This window comes from Schistocerca gregaria, chromosome 2, assembly GCF_023897955.1.
Source record: "Schistocerca gregaria isolate iqSchGreg1 chromosome 2, iqSchGreg1.2, whole genome shotgun sequence".
NCBI lineage: Eukaryota > Metazoa > Arthropoda > Insecta > Orthoptera > Acrididae > Schistocerca > Schistocerca gregaria.
The window spans coordinates 135,939,247-135,957,886 of NC_064921.1; the positions used below are offsets into that span (position 1 = coordinate 135,939,247).

The window sequence follows — 18,640 nt, forward strand, 5'->3', positions numbered from 1 at the left end:
TTAAATACTGGCCACACTGCCGCAGAAATGCAGCAAATGTTGAAGCAAGCATTTGCTTTCAATGATTTGGATCTGTTCAAAGATTTACTTTACTAATAGTAACAACTGTTCCATTTGGGCATCAACTAATACCATACTAGAAAATGTTCAGGATGTGAGTGATCTGATCCTGCAAAGTTCTCAACGGAGCATCCAAGGTTACTCAGGCAAAATTCTTTGGAAGAATGGCTTAAGGACTACATTTTACAGAAAACATAAAATAAAAGACTTTTTTCATCCTACAATGGACGTGATTGATTGACTACATGCTGTGGAAGTTTATGAAGCGAGGTGTGGTTGTGGCAAAGTAAATGAACGGAAAACTGAGAGGAAAATAGCACAATAGGCGTTGAAGAGCATGTAAGATCAAATAAGGCAGAAGGTATCGATAACATTTCATCTGAATTTCTAAAATCATTAGGGGAAGTAGCAACAAAATGACTGTTCACGTAGGAGTGTAGAATGTATGAGTCTGGCAATGTATTGTCTGACTTCCTGAAAAATGTCATCCACACAATTCCAAAGACTGCAAGAGCTGACAGGTGTGAGAATTATCATACAATTAGCTTAACGGTTCATGGACTACGTTGTTGACAAGAATAATATGCAGAAGCATGGAACAGAAAACTGAGGATGTATTAGAAAATTATCAGTTTGGCTTTAGGAAAAATAAAGGCACCAGAGAGGCAGTTATGACATTGTGGTTGATAATGGGAGCAAGAATAAAGAAAAATCAAGACACATCTTAGGATTTGTCGAAATAGAAAAAAGCGTTCTACAGTATAATATGGTGCAAGATGTTTGAAATTCTGAGAAAAATAGGGGTAAGCTATAGGGAGAGATGGGTAATTAACAATACAACATCCAAGAGGGAATAATAAGAGCGGATAACCAAGAATGAAATGCTCTGAGTAAAAAGGGTGTAAGACAGGAATGTAGTCTTTCACCCCTACTGTTCAATCTGGACATTGAAGAAGCAGTGATAGAAATAAAAGGAAGGTTCAGAAGTGGAATTAACCTTCATGCGCTCGCGTTAGAAATAATCACGCGAGCGCTCGCGCGGTCGGTCGATCGACCGTGAGAGTTTTCATCGATCTCTTGAGGTTTTCCTTTTTTTAAAGGTCATATTTCCATAACGTATCGATATAGGATATCTCACACAATATTGCAAATACATTTGTAATCAGAATTATTTATTTAACAATAAAATATACAATGGAATACAAAAAGGAAGCCAAATACCCAAATGAAATATAAGAACATTTTTTTTAATTGTAATGTTCTGGGACTATATAATGTAATACTTAAGACTAGAGTTATTCACTGTCTTTACTCGTCAACAGAAAAGCTAATTTTGCTTTGAAAAAAGAATTTTTGATTGAAAACGTCACAAACAGTTCTGTCAGGTGAAAAATGCTGATCAGTATGTATCCATTTCATTTTCGTTTTGAGGCTGTCAACAATTATTGCACGTAACTGTCGTGGTTGAATGTCATAGACAGATGTTTCTTCCACATTCACCGCATTCTCGCTTTGATTTTTATATTCTTTTTTGAGGTACACAAATAACATTTTACTCTCTATGTAGGTGTTGATCCAGCTGGATAAACTATGTCACTCTCTCTGTAATTTTCCAAAAATAGTAACAAATCTTTTGGTAAATGCTTCAATTTAGCTCTTTCTTTCAGGTTTTCGCTCATCAGTTCCAAAGATAACGCATGTAAGAATTATCTTCTCGTTTTTTCTTTCATATTACCTACGTTAAATTGAAAAATGCGTAACGAATTTATTCCTACCAAGTCAAGTAAGCGGAAAAATATACATGCAGGCCACCTTTGTGTTCTTCTTGATGTTGAAATTCTGGAGCACATGAAGTCTACAGTATTATAGTCTGTGATTTGTACAGGTTTTTTGGTATCTTCAACAATGATGGCGGTATCAATCATTGTGGAGAGCACTACTACAACTTTCCTTTTTTTTTGTAATCATAGAAATCAAAGTTTTGTCATCTTGACAACCGAACATGTAGTCTCCTGCCACTGCATTTCCATTTACTGTCACAAATTCTGCGGGAATTTCTTTTTTGTTTTTTCTCATTGTACCTAAAAAAGCGAGGCCTTTGCTAAGGAGGTATTCAGCCAACGGGTAACTTGACAAATAATTATCAGTTGTTACATTTCTATTTGTTCCTTCTATGCATTCAACCAATCTAGCGACCAAGTCGTATGGTTTGTTGGAGAGTACGTTAGGGCCTGGCACATGTTTTCCGCAGTACACTTCTAAATTATATGTATAAAATGTGCGTGCATCACACAATGCATACATTTTTAATCCGTATTTGGCTGGTTTTTGAGGCATGTACTGGATGAATGAACATCGTCCTCTAAACGCAACCAACATATCATCAACAGTGACAAATTCCCCTAAACTGAATGATTTTTGGCTGTTAGCAATGAAAAAGGCAAAATTTCTCGTATAGCAGCATGTTTGTCCGTTCCTTGACGTTCCAATCTCGTGTTTAGGTCATCAAATCTTATAGATCGTTCCAAAAATCTAAATCTATTTAGACTGAAATTGGCTCGCAGAATTGTCAGACCTGTTCCATTGCTATTGAAATATTCAGAGAATTTGCACGGTTTCCTCTTTTGACCGCAATCAATCAAAGAGCGCCAAACAATGCTAGCATTTCAGTCGTTGTTGTCGGTTTATAATCCCTTTCACGTACTTCAGAGTTACCGCTTCCTTCTGCCAGTGCTTGACATGCCAAGTTTTTCCTTTCAATATAAATATTCGTGTACCTTACGATCCCTTCTACCATTTCGGGAGTTATTATACACTGAAAACTTTCTAGTCGAGTTTCACATTGTCTGGCTTGTCCAGTAGGACCTGGTAGAGTTATGACTATATTTTTTGACTTTGATTTTGTGCTGGTAATATTGGCACTACTAGCCCAAATAGTTTCCATGTCCTTACCTATATAAAATCTGATGTAATTTGTTGGTAGCTCCTGTTGATATGTGTCATTTCCTCCCCCGTTTTCTAAATCAATTTCCGACTCACTTTGATGTATATCATCTTCAATTCCTTCTTGTTCTGGGTCATCGGAAACGTCATCTTCTAAGGATTCCTCATGGCTTTTCCCCTCTGCTTCCTCTCTCCCCAATTCAGCCAAGATTCTATGTATGTCATCAGACGTAAGGTTTCGTCGTTCCCTTTAAAAAATAAAAATAATTGTTACTTTTGCCAACAGAAATTTCTTAGAATGACAAAGTGATAAAGTAGAAAGAAAAACAGAATATGTGAATGGCAAAATTTATAGAAAGTAATGCACATTCACTTCAGAATTGGAAGAGTCTATAAAATTGAGGAATTATAGGGGAATTGCAAAAAGAAATACTTGCATTCTGAAGTAGAATAGAACAAAGTCTCGTAAGCGCTTGCAAGGCGGTAAACTGACCGTGTTTGTAAGTGCCGGAAGCGCTCGCAAGTCGGCAAACTGACCGCCGAACGTGTTCGGACCTATTTGAACATGTCCTGAGAGACAGAGAGGTGCGACTTGGACGAACTTTGAGCAGCATCTGTCGGAAAAAGGTGAAACTAGAGAATACATGTCCATCCTGCAGCCTCGTTACCTTTGTGGAGTAAGTATGGCGTGAAATTGCAAAAAGGCGCTCACTTCACCGCCCGCGCGAGCGTGTGAAGGTTAAAATCCGAGGTGAAAGGGTATCAACGATACAATTCGCTGATGACACTGTTATCCTGAGTGAAAGTGAAGAAAAATTACATTATCTGCTGAATGGAACGGGCAATCCAATGAGTACAGAATGTGAACTGAGAATAAATTGAAGAAACATGAAAGTAATGAGAGGTATCAGAAATGAGAATAGCAAGAAACTTAGTAATATCAGGAATGATGGTCATGAAGTAGATGAAGTTAAGGAATTCTGCCACCTAGGCAGAGCAACGAGGACATAAAAAGCAGACTAGCACTGACAAAAAGGGGCATTTATGGCCAAGATAAGTCTACTAGAATCAAACATAGGCCTTAATTTGAGGAAGAAATTTCTACATTGTATGGTACTGAAACATAGACTATGGTAAAACCAGAACAGAAGAGAACCGAAGCATTTGAGATGTGGTGCTATAGTCAAATGTTAAAAATTAGATGGACTGATAAGGTAAGGTACGAGGAGGTTCTGCACATAATTGGAGATGACTGATAAGGGGAAGGGACAGGATGATAGGACGTCTGTTGAGACGTCAGGGACTGACTTCCATGGTACGATAGGGAGCTGTAGAGGACAAAAGCTGTAGAGGAAGACAGAGACCGCAATACATCCAGCAGATAATTGAGGATGTAGGTTGCAAGTGCTACTCTGAGATGAAAGGGTTGGCCCAGGAGAGGAATCTGTGATGGGCTGTATCAATCCAGTCAGAAGACTGATGACTCAAAAAAGGACAGAAATGTTTGGATCAGTGTATTGCATTCCAAGGGGACTCTTTTGAAGATGATGGTGCATGGTTAGATCTTAGTAAAACATAATAATTCTAAATTAAATATTTTGAGAATGTTTAGATACTGCCTTGCTTCTACTTCAATGACATCATTGCCGACGGCTTACTTTCTTGCAGAATTGCAGATTCGTTTATATATTTTAATCTGAAAACTATTTCACAAATAATTAGATCTTTTTCCGCCGTTGTGAACATAGCTGCTTTACATTTGGCTAGAGTAACAGTATTTTATTGTTAGCAGTAGTAGCAGGTGTTTCAGAATAAAACTGTTACATAAAGGTCATGGCTGCAGATGTCTTCATGCACTATTATATTTCTGTGAATGCATGTACTACATTTAACAGGATGTACACGTGGACAAGGAAAAAAAAAGCCCGAATTTTTCCCGGATTTTCCAGTTAAAAATACACTTTTTCCCCGGTGAAAGTACACAGTTTTCGTGCTAAGGGACAGTGTAGTTTCCCTCGGGATTGTAAAACTTATCAATTCTATGAGTGGTTAAGGTTTTATACACCGCCATTGAACTTTCCAGCACTTTAGAAAACAAAATCTGGCAAAAAAGAAAACACCGCTGTTTTTTTGTATTACGAAACTATAAATTCGAATTCCACCACACACGGGACGTTAGTTTCCGAAGCATTGAAATCGAGTTTGTGATGTGGCGTTGTAGGTCAATCATAGCTCATATCACGTGATCTCGCCAGCCGATGACAGTAGATATTCAGAGCTTAGGCCAGGTGATGTAGTCAGTCAATAGCAACATCACTGTTAAGTAGCACGAACACAAATAGGAAAAGTTTATGGTTTAAATTAATATATACAGTGTATGTAGAATATATGTATAATATTGGTCATTTTTTGAGTGTGTTAAACTTTACGATATATCACACAGATGTGCCAGTAAGATTTTAAATAATGAATAAATGTCTTCTGGGCTCGAAATTCTTTGTTAAGTTTTTTTAAATGAGAGTCGAGCGCTCTGTGACTTAAAAAAATCATCCAACTTTCCCACATAATTCATCTTGCGTAAAAGAAAATTTACTTTGAAACTAATCACCATTTGTTAGAAACAGGCTCGTTTCGGCAGCTGCCAGAGTGGGTCAGGAAACAGGCGTCACTTAACCTACAATGACGTAGGAAGCCCTTATGTTCATAAGAATTTACATTACGTCATAAAGAAACAGGACATCAAACGGCTACTCCAAGAGTATCGGAATTTGGTAAACCATATTAAATGCATAATTCGGCTTCAAGTGGACGTTCTTATGTACAGATTCACAATGAAGTAGGCCCCAACCTGATATTAAGTTTTTCAATTTGGTTTTTGGGACGTAAATTTTGTTAGGGTACCACTATTGTATTATATTATTTTAGGTTCTTTATTATGGCAAAACGCCATACGTGCCAGAAGATGAAAACGTGCACTTGAAATTCAGCAAACAGTTGAAATTAGCTAACAGTTTGGACTGACACACTTTGATTCAGATAAATTGACTGCCTCTGTGGAATAGCTTAATAAAAGCCAAATTTCTTTAGCAAACCGCCAAAAATGACTTCATTGTCCTGGAAGGTGTTTAATGTTTGACATCCAAAAATGTGGAAATAAAATAAAATCAGAAAAAATTAATAACAATTTTAGCCTTCCATAGCTATGTGAATATTAATTAATTAATTAATTAATTTATTTATTTATTAATTTATTGGTCAATTTGATTCATTAAATATTTAAACAGTACATTGAATATAGGACAAGTGAAAATTGCGAAAGGAGCTGAAACACACACACACACACACACACACACACACACACACACACACAGAGCATGACAAAATTAATTACAGATAACAATCATAAATTACGGGTGACAAACCATTATTACATAATCATTGTTTACAAGGCTATTTTTTGTAATTTAAAAATTCTTTTACAGAGTGAAAACACTTTTCAACTAGAAATGACTTCAGATTGTGATTAAAAAAATTATGTTGCGGCGATTTTAAATCTCTGGGTAGGCTGTTATATAGCTGAACTGTTATCTGTAATACACTTTTTTGGTACAGTCCTGTTCTACACTGGGACATGTGAATATTATTTGTGTTTCTTGTGTTGTGAATGTGTATATGCTTATTTTGTTGAAGATGCCCTGTTTGGTTTATAAGATACTCATTTACGAACAGTATACACTCATATATGTAGAGGCTTAGTAGGCTCATTATTTTCATCTAGATGAAATGTGGTCTACATGTTTCCAGTTTTCGTAGGCTGCAGATAGCCCTGATTGCTCTTTTCTGCATCCTAAAGATCTGTATGCTGGTGGCTGAATTTCCCCAGAAGATTAGCCCATATCGAAGTAGTGCATGGATGTATGCATAATATGCCTGAATAACTGTTGACTTGCTTGCACTTTTATTTAACACACCCAGAGCATAACAAGCTTCTAAAAGTTTTTCTCAAGTTCTTTTATATGACAGTCCCATTTTAAATTATCTTGTACCCATAGGCCTAGAACCTTAGTGTCAGTAACCGAGTTCAGTAACGTATTTTCAAGGTATGTACTGTAACAAAGTTCTGCACATGTGGTGGGGAGTGTTCATAGACAGTTTTTCTTTATTTATTGTTATTTTATATTTTTGAAACCAGCTAGTAATTTGGGACATTACAGTATCTATTGCTACTTCCAATGTGATTTTGTCAGCAGCTGTTATTAATATGCTGGTGTCATCAGCAAATAAGATTAGTTTTCCCAATTTAATAAAGTCATTTATATCATCAATATAAAGGAGGAACAGTAGAGGTCCTAGGACAGAACCTTGTGGCACTCTGTACTTTATTGTTGATTTACTGGAGACATGTGTTGTTGTGATAATATTTCCTTGTACTGAAATGTCGTCGTGCCTTAAAACCACCACTTGCTGCCTGTTTTCTAGGTAAGATTTTATCTTCTGATTTGGGATTCCTTGGACACCTTTTTGATATAATTTGTGAATGAGGAAGTCATGGTCAATTATGTCGAAAGCTTTTGAAAGGTCCAGAAAGATACCAGTAGCATCTTTTCTGTCATCCATAGCTTCAAGCACAGCTTCTGTGTACTCATACATTGCTGTTGTTATTGACTTTGATTTTCTGAATCCATGTTGATTTGCTGAGAGTAATGAATTTTTTGTAATGTAGCTTAGTAGTCTATTGTAGAAAATTTTCTCAAATATTTTGGAGAAAACACTGAGTTGGGATGTTGTTGTTGTTGAGGTCTTCAGTCCTGAGACTGGTTTGATGCAGCTCTCCATGCTACTCTATCCCGTGCAAGCTTCTTCATCTCCCAGTACCTACTGCAACCTACATCCTTCTGAATCTGCTTAGTGTATTCATCTCTTGGTCTCCCTCTACGATTTTTACCCTCTACGCTGCCCTCCAATACTAAATTGGTGATCCCTTGATGCCTCAGATCATGTCCTACCAACCGATCCCTTCTTCTGGTCAAGTTGTGCCACAAACTTCTGTTCTCCCCAATCCTATTCAATACTTCCTCATTAGTTATGTGATCTACCCATCGAATCTTCAGCATTCTTCTGTAGCACCACATTTCGAAAGCTTCTATTCTCTTCTTGTCCAAACTATTTATCGTCCATGTTTCACTTCCATACATGGCTACACTCCATACAAATACTTTCAGAAATGACTTCATGACACTTAAATCTATACTCGATGTTAACAAATTTCTCTTCTTCAGAAACGCTTTCCTTGCCATTGCCAGTCTACATTTTATATCCTCTCTACTTCGATCATCATCAGTTATTTTGTTCCCGAAATAGCAAAACTCCTTTACCACTTTAAGTGCCTCATTTCCTAATCTAATTCCCTCAGCAGCACCCGACTTAATTCGACTACATTCCATTATCCTCGTTTTGCTTTTGTTGATGTTCATCTTATATCCTCCTTTCAAGACACTATATATTCCATTCAACTGCTCTTCCAAGTCCTTTGCTGTCTCTGACAGAATTACGATGTCATCAGCGAACCTCAAAGTTTTTATTTCTTCTCCATGGATTTTAATACCTACCCGAATTTTTCTTTTGTTTCCTTTACTGCTTGCTCAATATACAGATTGAATAACATCGGGGAGAGGCTACAACCCTGTCTTACTCCCTTCCCAACAACTGCTTCCCTTTCATGTCCCTCGACTCTTATAACTGCCATCTGGTTTCTGTACAAATTGTAAATAGCCTTTCGCTCCCTGTATTTTACCCCTGCCACCTTTAGAATTTGAAAGAGAGTATTCCAGTCAATATTGTCAAAAGCTTTCTCTAAGTCGAAAAATGCTAGAAACGTAGGTTTGCCTTTCCTTAATCTTTCTTCTAAGATAAGTCATAAGGTCAGTATTGCCTCACGTGTTCCAACCTTTCTACGGAAACCAAACTGATCTTCCCCCGAGGTCGGCTTCTACTAGTTTTTCCATTCGTCTGTAAAGAATTCGTGTTAGTATTTTGCAGCAGTGGCTTATTAAACTGATTGTTCGGTAATTTTCTCATCTGTCAACACCTGCTTTCTTTGGGATTGGAATTATTATATTCTTCTTGAAGTCTGAGGGTATTTCGCCTGTCTCATACATCTTGTTCACCAGATGGTAGAGTTTTGTCAGGACTGGCTCTCCCAAGGCCGTCAGTAGTTCCAATGGAATGTTGTCTACTCCAGGGGCCTTGTTTCGACTCAGGTCTTTAAGTGCTCTGTCAAACTCTTCACGCAGTATCGTATCTCCCATTTCATCTTCATCCACATCCTCTTCCATTTCCATAATATTGTCCTCAAGTACATGGCCCTTGTATAGACCCTGTATATACTCCTTCCACCTTTCTGCTTTCCCTTCTTTGCTTAGAACTGGTTTTCCATCTGAGCTCTTGATGTTCATACAAGTGGTTCTCTTATCCCCAAAGGTCTCTTTAATTTTCCAGTAGGCAGTATCTATCTTACCCCTAGTGAGATAAGCCTCTACATCCTTACATTTGTCCTCTAGCCATCCCTGCTTAGCCATTTTACACTTCCTGTCGATCTCGTTTTTGAGACGTTTTTATTCCTTTTTGCCTGCTTCATTTACTGCATTTTTATATTTTCTCCTTTCATCAATTAAATTCAATATTTCTTCTGTTACCCAAGGATTTCTACTAGCCCTCGTCCTTTTACCTACTTGATCCTCTGTTGCCTTCACTACTGCACCCCCCAGAGCTACCCATTCTTCTTCTACTGTATTTGTTTCCCCCATTCCTGTCAATTGTTCCCTTACACTCTCCCTGAAACTCTGTACAACCTCTGGTTCTTTCAGTTTATCCAGGTCCCATCTCCTTAAATTCCCACCTTTTTGCAGTTTCTTCAGTTTTAATCTACAGGTCATAACCAATAGATTGTGGTCAGAGTCCACATCTGCTCCTGGAAATGTCTTACAATTTAAAACCTGGTTCCTAAATCTCTGTCTTACCATTATAGAATCTATCTGATACCTTTTAGTATCTTCCATGTATACAACCTTCTTTCATGATTCTTAAACCAAGTATTAGCTATGATGAAGTTGTGCTCTGTGCAAAATTCTACCAGGCGGGTTCCTCTTTCATTTCTTAGCCCTAATCCATATTCACCTACTACGTTTCCTTCTCTCCCTTTTCCTACTGCCGAATTCCAGTCACCCGTGACTATTAAATTTTGATCACCTTTCACTATCTGAATAATTTCTTTTATTTCATCATACATTTCTTCAATTTCTTCGTCATCTACAGAGCTAGTTGGCATATAAACTTGTACTACTGTAGTAGGTGTGGGCTTCATATCTATCTTGGACATAATAATGCGTTCACTATGCTGTTTGTAGTAGCTTACCCACATTCCTATTTTCCTATTCATTATTAAACCTACTCCTGCATTACCCCTATTTGATTTTGTGTTTATAGCCCTGTAGTCACCTGACCAGAAGTCTTGTTCCTTCTGCCACCGAACTTCACTAATTCCCACTATATCTAACTTTAACCTATCCATTTCCCTTTTTAATTTTTCTAACCTACCTGCCCGATTAAGGGATCTGACATTCCACTTTCCGATCCGTAGAATGCCAGTTTTCTTTCTGCTGATAACGACATACTCTTGAGTAGCCCTGCCCAGAGGTCCGAATGGGGGACTATGTTACCTCTGGAATATTTTACCCAAGAGGACGCCATCATCATTTAATCATGCAGTAAAGCTGCATGCCCTCGGGAAAAATTACGGCCGTAGTTTCCCCTTGCTTTCAGCCGTTCACAGTACCAGCACAGCACGGCCGTTTTGGTTATCGTTACAAGGCCAGATAAGTCAATCATCCAGACTGTTGCCCTTGCAACTACTGAAAAGGCAGCTGCCCCTCTTCAGGAACCACACGTTTGTCTGTCCTCACAACAGATACCCCTCCGTTGTGGTTGCACCTACGGTATGGCTATCTGTATCGCTGAGGCACGCAAGCCTCCCCACCAATGACAAGGTCCATGGTTCATGGGGGGAGGTGAGTTGGGATACTGGATAATGTATTAAAACATCTAATAGATATATTAAACAACTCCTTATCAACTAGAATCTTTCCTAATAGCCAAAAGAAAGCTAAAGTAACTCCACTGTTCAAAAAAAGGGGACTCTGAAAATGTAAATAATTATATCCACTATGAGTTGGGATACTGGATATAATTATTTACATTTTCAGAGTCCCCTTTTTTGAACAGTGGAGTTACTTTAGCTGTCTTTAGGCTATTAGGAAAGATTCCAGTTGATATGGAGTTGTTTAATATATCTATTAGAGGTTTTAATACATAATCAGATGACTTTTTAAAGACATAGTCTGGCACACCATCCAGTCCACATGATTATTTGTTTTTGAGTGACCTTATTATTTGTTTCACCTCTGTTTCCTTGACTGTTTGAAGGAACATAGACTTCACTTTATAACTCCCAGCCACAGAAGTCCATTTTGTTTTCATTTGACGTGAGAGCTTGAAATGAAGAGGGAACAGCAAAATCACTACTAGCTACACTTCAAGTAGCCAGAAGCGGGAGAAGGTACTGCTCATAAGCGACTCAACTTGCATGCTTGTGAGCTCACTGGAAAGTCCTCAAACGAACATATATCTGGGCAGAAACATGTCACTTGACAGCTCGCATATGGTTGGCTATACTGCGTTAGCGAGATTGCGATAGCTGCCATAGCATGGGGTGAAAGCTTCGACCATAAATATAACAGCTTAATGTCCTTTGTAGCAAATGTTCATAGTCAGTTGTATGCATTCTTAGATAAATGTGGACACCAGGAACAGTTGGAGAATACATTCTATTCCAGAGGAAATAACATTTTGCAAGGCCCATTTTCTAAACAGTATATTTTAAGACAATGTCTACCTCTATTGATTTACAAGTATGTGAAAGATTGGAAACACACCATCAGTAATAAAAGACTTGATATTGTTAAAGAGAAATTCAGTAAACGGTTTAAAGCTTTATAACAGTTAAAAGAAAATTTTACTTGTGTGCTTGAGAAATAAAAAGTAAGTTTTGTTTTCATTTCACTGTTTTTATCCACCTTTCCTGCTTTTGGTACTTGGTATTGATGTTTTCTTTTTTTATTGAAGCATTTACTGTACTAAGATGTAGGAACCTTTCTAAGAAATTGTCAGTAGTGTAAGTTTGCTGGGCAGTTACTCAGAACTTATAGTCCTGAAACATAGTTGTAACAAATTTTAGAATTCTTCATTAATTAATAATGTGACAAATATTTCTTAATTGAACCTCTTTAACTGATGCTTATTCTCTTAACAATAGGCTTCTTTTCACCATTGATCCAGCAGCTTGTATGACGTAAAAATTATGACATTATTCAGGAATATTTGTAGTCCAGTTTAGCTGCTACAATGTTATTTTTCTTTTGCTTAAATTATTTACACCACAAGCTTGTTTCGTCTTACTCTCATCTTCAGGTGTTTCATAGTTCTTATGAGCCATAAAACATGCTGGAGCTTTTACATGTTGATAGATAACAATATAAGCATGTCAATTTAAAAGTCTATTTCTGACGTTTGCGCCTGACAGTCGCTGCTCCTTTCACGTTTTCTTTTCTGTCAGACGCAAAAGTCAAAAATGCGTGTTCTATAGCTGTCTTTCAATTATTTTGATGCCAGCCAAAATAATTACATTCCACGCCCAGAAAAATAAGGTAATTGAATAAAAAATAAAAACCTACAACGTAAGTATACCACTTGTGAGGCGCTGCTGTCGGTCTGTTTCCCACTTTTAACACGGAAGTTGCGCTTCTCTTTTTTCTGTGCCATAGCACACGCCCGTTACTCCGAAATACGTTAAGTACAACATTGTACGTTTTTCTAACAATGGAGAGAACGATGACGGAGACTAAGAGTTTGATAGTGTGTGAAACCGGGAAATAAAAACACCCAACGTTGATGACAATATCTATGAAAAGTCATTCCAAATTGTTACCGTAATGGCTGCACATAAAACGTCGTATAATAATGTAATCCTAAGCATACCAAAAAACACGCTTTCCACACTCAAAGAAAGAAATAAAGCAAAACATGCGTAGCCTACACGATTGCAGAAAGAAAGGACCCAGGTTTCGCCTAACCATATATTTGTTATTTATTGAGCATCCATTTTATCATATACAGTGACATAGGAGTTGTCATGTTACATTATGAGTTTGTAATTATACAGTAAATTAATAACATAGGCTTGCGGTGGTAAAAGTATACAAATATATATCTCGTGCAGCGTATAATGACTGAATGTATGTCCTTTCCTACAATTTTGTGTAAGAAAATGGTACGAGCTGCAACGACATGTGCTTTTTCAAGTAACAGTTTTCGTCCATCTAACTTTTTAAAGCGGAAACCCATACTTTTTAATATCATCGTTAAGTACGTCTTCCCTCTGAGAAAAGTTCACTTTCTTTTAAATAAATTAGCAGCTTCGCTATTGTGGGGTAATCTTTCCTTTTATTGTGTCCGTATATGTGCCGACGAATTGTATCGGATTGGAAAGAATGCTTGTAAAGGACGAGATTTGCTTCTTTTTTTCCGGGACTACTTAAAAACACACTTTCTCCCACAGGGGCTTTCTTCCACACGTTTTAATTCACTGTCTTTCAAGTCTTCAAGTAGACCCCCCCCCTTTCCTTATAACTGTTCTTTCACTGAGTCCTAGAGGTTTCGAGGTACACTCTTAAAACTTTATCGGCAGGAATCGACGCATGCCCACCAGAAACAAATTCTTTTTCTTGCTCGTAAAACTCACGCGTCCCCCGTAGCAATTCCAAAGCCTGACTATTTAATGGCACTCCACGGTGCAACGGATTGTCGCCTGGTGAACGACATTGTTTAACAAACAAAAACTGTAGTCGAGGCGGTAACGTAACAGAACTGCACGGTCTTCGTCCTAAAGCCTTCGACATATTTTGCTGTTGACGAACGTTAGTATATCAGTTCTTACCAGTCAAAATTACAAAAAGTTTGCTGAAAACTAGAACACTGAAAAATTCCCATAATTCTAAAAAATTCCCGGTTTTTTCCCAGATGAAAAAATTTTCGGGTTTTTCCCGGGGCGTATATACCCTGTCTACTTTGCAGTATCTGCTATTCTTAACTGTGATTTGTCGCAGTTAAGAGTCGCAGTTAAGGAACGTAGGTCGCGTATCCCTCCGCCACTGCTATTGCTGCGATTTCTGCTACTTCCGCGATTTCTGCTACTTCTGCGATTTTTGTGACTTCTGCGATTTCTGCTACTTCTGCGATTTCTGTGACTTCTGCGATTTCTGCGACTTACCACCGTATGAAAAAGTTACATCTGCCCACACAGAAAATTGCATCTCAACAAGTCTGTCATTGGTAAGTAAGTTTTACGTTTGTTCTTCCGTTGGCTTTAATTATGTATTAAAGAAACAACTGTGAAAATATTAATAGTGTAATTAATATGTAAGTAGCCATACAGTAGCGTAATAGTTCGTGTTTAGAAAATGAATTCTAACATATTGTTATGTTCACAGGTACCCGAACTACATTTCAGTCACTCAGTAAATTGACAACTCAAAATATCATTGTCAACAGATCTGGAGAAATTGCCACTGCGTCTTTAGACCGTTTTAGTCAGACTAGAGGTTAGTTTCTAAGTGTTTCGATGGACTTAATTACTTCAGTGAGATCGTTCTTGCAAGCGTGAAATATACCCCATTGAGTGGCTTTCATTGCAGCAAATATTAGCATCTACTCTGTCAATTATATTGCTTGTAATTAGTGACAGCAGAAATTGTTTAATAATCCTTGTGATTTTGCAGACACACTTCTAACTCTTGATTACTGGTTGCTGTACGTATCTATCCACATCAAGGCTATTGAGAGAGAATCGTGAAGATTCAAGACAGCTCTTAGAGGATTTGCAGTTTAAAAATGACATAATTGTGAAATAAGTGTGCAGATGAGTGATTAAACTGTGTTTTATTGAAGTTGTTATGCGATTTTAAAGGAACAATAAATGTTAAATACAGTGATTGAATAATGAAAATCTCATTTTCCACATGTTATAAGCCGTCATATACCCGTAATTTTTCGCCACATATTTACTGGTAAACACTAGTTGAAGAGTGAGATGCCGCCCCCCCCCCCCCCCCCCCTTTGTCCACAATCTTGGTGTGACACTGACCTGTAACATAGCCCGAGGTATAGAATATGCATTTTAAGGCTGTTTATATGAAAGTGGGAAGTACAGATCTTCCAGTTAAATCAGGAATAGCTTAAGTGTAGTACTTGAAAGTAACACAGGAAAAGCTTACTTATGTAGGTGGTTGTAGTGTCGGCAAAAAGTTCGTGTGTGTGAAGTTGCCATGTAGAACACCAGGGGCAAAACTTTTATCCCGAGTCTTGAACTGTGCTGGAATAAAAGTGAGGCATTCATATGACTCAATAATGCTGTTTTCATTTCACTACACTTATACAGATGTCTGAGTTCTGCTGTGTTAACATTGCAAAGTCCGGTAGACATGTGGACTATTAACCAAAATTGTCATGTTGGAAGCAGAATCACATTTGTTACGTTACTTGATATTTTCAGGAGAAAAAGGCAATGTTGCTTCTTAGTAATATAATACATTCAGAGTCACAGTTGTGTTTGACCAATCATAACTGATGCTGAAAGTGCATGTCGTCATATAATGTGAAGGGCTTATTTCAATAGTGGTACAAGTCCATTAGCTCCACTTTCGCTGTCTATAATGCTTCTGAAATTAATGATCCAAACAAACATTAATAAAGGTTCATTTCTAGCAAGAAGCCATATGCTTGAATATTTCTGGTATCTCAACTGTAGATTTTTCAGCGCTCATTTAACTTTACGACTCCGTATCTCAAAATGAACAAAAATGGACTTGTACCACTAATGAAGTAAGTCCTTCATACGCACACCGATCTCGTGAGGCACAAGGCTCTTATAACGAAGTACGTACGTCGTTCAACAGATGGCACTAGAAAAAGAATGTTAACTGCGCTTTTTAGTTGCTACTTGTGACTCTTAGTTGCGATTTGTCACGGAAATCGCAATTTGACTCGGTAGCGAATAGCATAGTATGAGCTTTGCTCAACAGATGGCACTGCTAACTGCGCTTTTTAGTTGCTACTTGCGACTCTTAGTTGCGACTTGTCACGGAAATCGTAGTTAGACTCGATATCGTGTCGCAGAGATGAGTGTAGTACAAACTTTGGCCAACAGGTGGCACTGTTAACTGCGCTTTTTAGTTGCTACTTGCGACTCTTAGTTGCGATTTATCACTGAAATCGCAGAAAGCAGTATGGAATTCGGCCAACAGATGGCTCACGGCGTTTATTGTGAAATGCTACTTGCGACTGAAATCGCAGTTAGATTTTGTAAAGTTGTTACTGTGATATCTGTGACTTCTCAATCACTGTGATTTCTAACAGATACGCGATTTCCTGCCCACCACTACTGTCTAGAGAAAGAGCTCAAATGATAGTATGAATACCGTTTACTGTTGCGTATTTCTGTGTGCCACACATCAGTCAGCTATAAGTGAGTGGTTGCCTTTCCTTGATGTTACATAACTATTGGATAATGTATGTATCTAATTCCCATAGTATTAATTCATCACTACCTTCTTAAATTCCTACTGTAAGGTATTGATGCACAGCAGAATAATTTCTCTGTACATATTTAAATTTTTAAAAGTTCTATCACGCGAGCTCAGAACAGAGAGATAAACTCTGGGCCAGTGTGCCACTCAGAATGTCGGCAAGATGTACTGCCAGTGCAATGGACATGGGCACGAGGAGAACATGGCCACACAATCTCAGAGCGAGGCGGACAGAAACATAAACATTGTGTACTACATAGTGAGGCACTGTGAGGTAACACTGTAATTTCAAAACCAGCACCACAGAAAAATCAAACGTAGGGTAAATGTGCTCATGCACCAGGAGGCTCTTTAAATAACAAGGAATTTCAAGCTAAGAGACACATTCAGTCATGCTGCCATTCTGTTTGTGTCACTAGAACAAGAAAGAAAGTCAGTTTATTGAGTTCCAGTGAAACTGTGACAAGCTGATCAATCACAGCCCACCTGTTTGCTGACTTCAACACTAAGATGCAGCCAACCTGTTGCATACCACAGCTTTGGTCTGCCATTGCTGACTACTGGGTCATTGCAGATGATCTGCAAGCTACTGTCTCCACACAATGATCAGGTGTGGCATGCTCGTGCAGCCTCCGAGCTGACTCATGAGCATTGGTCAATCCAGGGAGGGAGACAAGGGCCTAGTCTTCACAACAACTGACATCGTGGACCACATTCAGCAGTCTCCACCTGAACAGGAGATGGGCTGTCTACGAGAGTGCTAAGCTGGAAGCCTCACTGTTTCGTGGGATGTTCAGCTTGCAATGCCTCTTCGCCCCAAAGATGCCACCAGCACAGCAAGTGATTATGGAACTGGCCTGCAGAGTGATGTCATGACTCACTTGACTAGGCATCAACACTACTTCATGGCATGTGCAATTACGCTCGACTGCTGCTCTGGCGATACATGTAACTTTGTACACTTTACACAATAAATAAATGTTGTTGCAGATATCACTGTGTCACTGACACCTCCAGGAGTGAAATACACCACTCACTCACACTCCAATTCGGCCCTCTCCTCACAACATGACGTCAGCTCCCCCTGTTGCAACAATGTGTTACAACAATACTCACTGTACGACATATAGTTTTCAAACAATCTGTTGTTAGTTCATTGCAATATTACATAAGGTAATTTTCACACTGTCAGGATGTTATGTCACCCATCACATGACTCATGTTTGAATCAGGTGACCATTGGCTACAGAGCTCCCAAAGTCAGTGCACCTGCAGACACTGAACTGAGTGCATTTTACTGTATAGACTAGTGATTAGCAAATTACTCTAAGTTTTTGTTGTTGAGTAGATCTAGGCAGCTTCCTAGTGCAATTTTCCCGCTGTCAGACGACCACGCCACCGATCACATGACTCAGTTTGTATCAGGTGACCCCTAATTACATGGCCCCACAGTTAGTGTACTATAGGGATGGACTAAATAGTGATTTTCCAAAATCAGTGATTTCTGTGAAAGATACTTCTCAGTAAATGCAATTCTTAATTGTGATTTGCCACAGTTAAGAATCACAGTGTTAAAAGAATTCACAACTTGTATCCCTCCGCATGCCACTAACGTGACTTCAGCGATTTTTGCTACTCGTGCAATTTCTTTGACTTCTGCACTTTACATGATTTATCAGCTTAGATGTTACACTGTCGTTAGATGCAAGTAAGAAGTGAACTGTGTCAATATAATCAAGAAATAGGTCGTCACCTGTCAGTAACTCAACTGACAAAAGGTTACGTGAAATGATATTAAAATATTTCCAATGATTCTTCATCAGTTGTTTCATGATACACAGAAGATGTGCTTGCCCACAGACAAAATTTTATCTCAACAAAACAGTCAGTAAATAAACTGGAAGCAGTCTTGATCGCATAAATTTTTTAATGTGGTGACC

The 18,640-nt window shown here is 38.3% G+C and overlaps 1 protein-coding gene across 1 annotated transcript; it reads right to left on the reverse strand.

The window, feature by feature from the left end:
* Window positions 1-1,213: 1,213 nt before the first annotated feature.
* On the reverse strand, window positions 1,214-17,826 carry LOC126335675 (uncharacterized). The gene is made up of 3 exons (XM_049999132.1): window positions 17,766-17,826; window positions 12,805-13,018; window positions 1,214-3,251 (listed from the first exon to the last, which is right to left on the reverse strand). The coding sequence occupies exons 1-3, from the start codon at window positions 17,824-17,826 to the stop codon at window positions 2,699-2,701; spliced, it is 828 nt and encodes a 275-aa protein (XP_049855089.1). The 3' UTR covers window positions 1,214-2,698.
* Window positions 17,827-18,640: the final 814 nt, after the last annotated feature.

Coding starts and splice junctions, on each gene's coding strand:
- LOC126335675 (XM_049999132.1), bottom strand. CDS start 17,826: ATGTCGTACAGTGAGTATTGTTGTAACACATTGTTGCAACAGGGGGAG. Junction 13,019..17,765: donor GGGGGAGCTGACGTCATGTT/GTGAGGAGAGGG, acceptor GACTTTTCATAG/ATATTGTCATCAACGTTGGG. Junction 3,252..12,804: donor ACAGCAGCGCCTCACAAGTG/GTATACTTACGT, acceptor TATTTTTTAAAG/GGAACGACGAAACCTTACGT.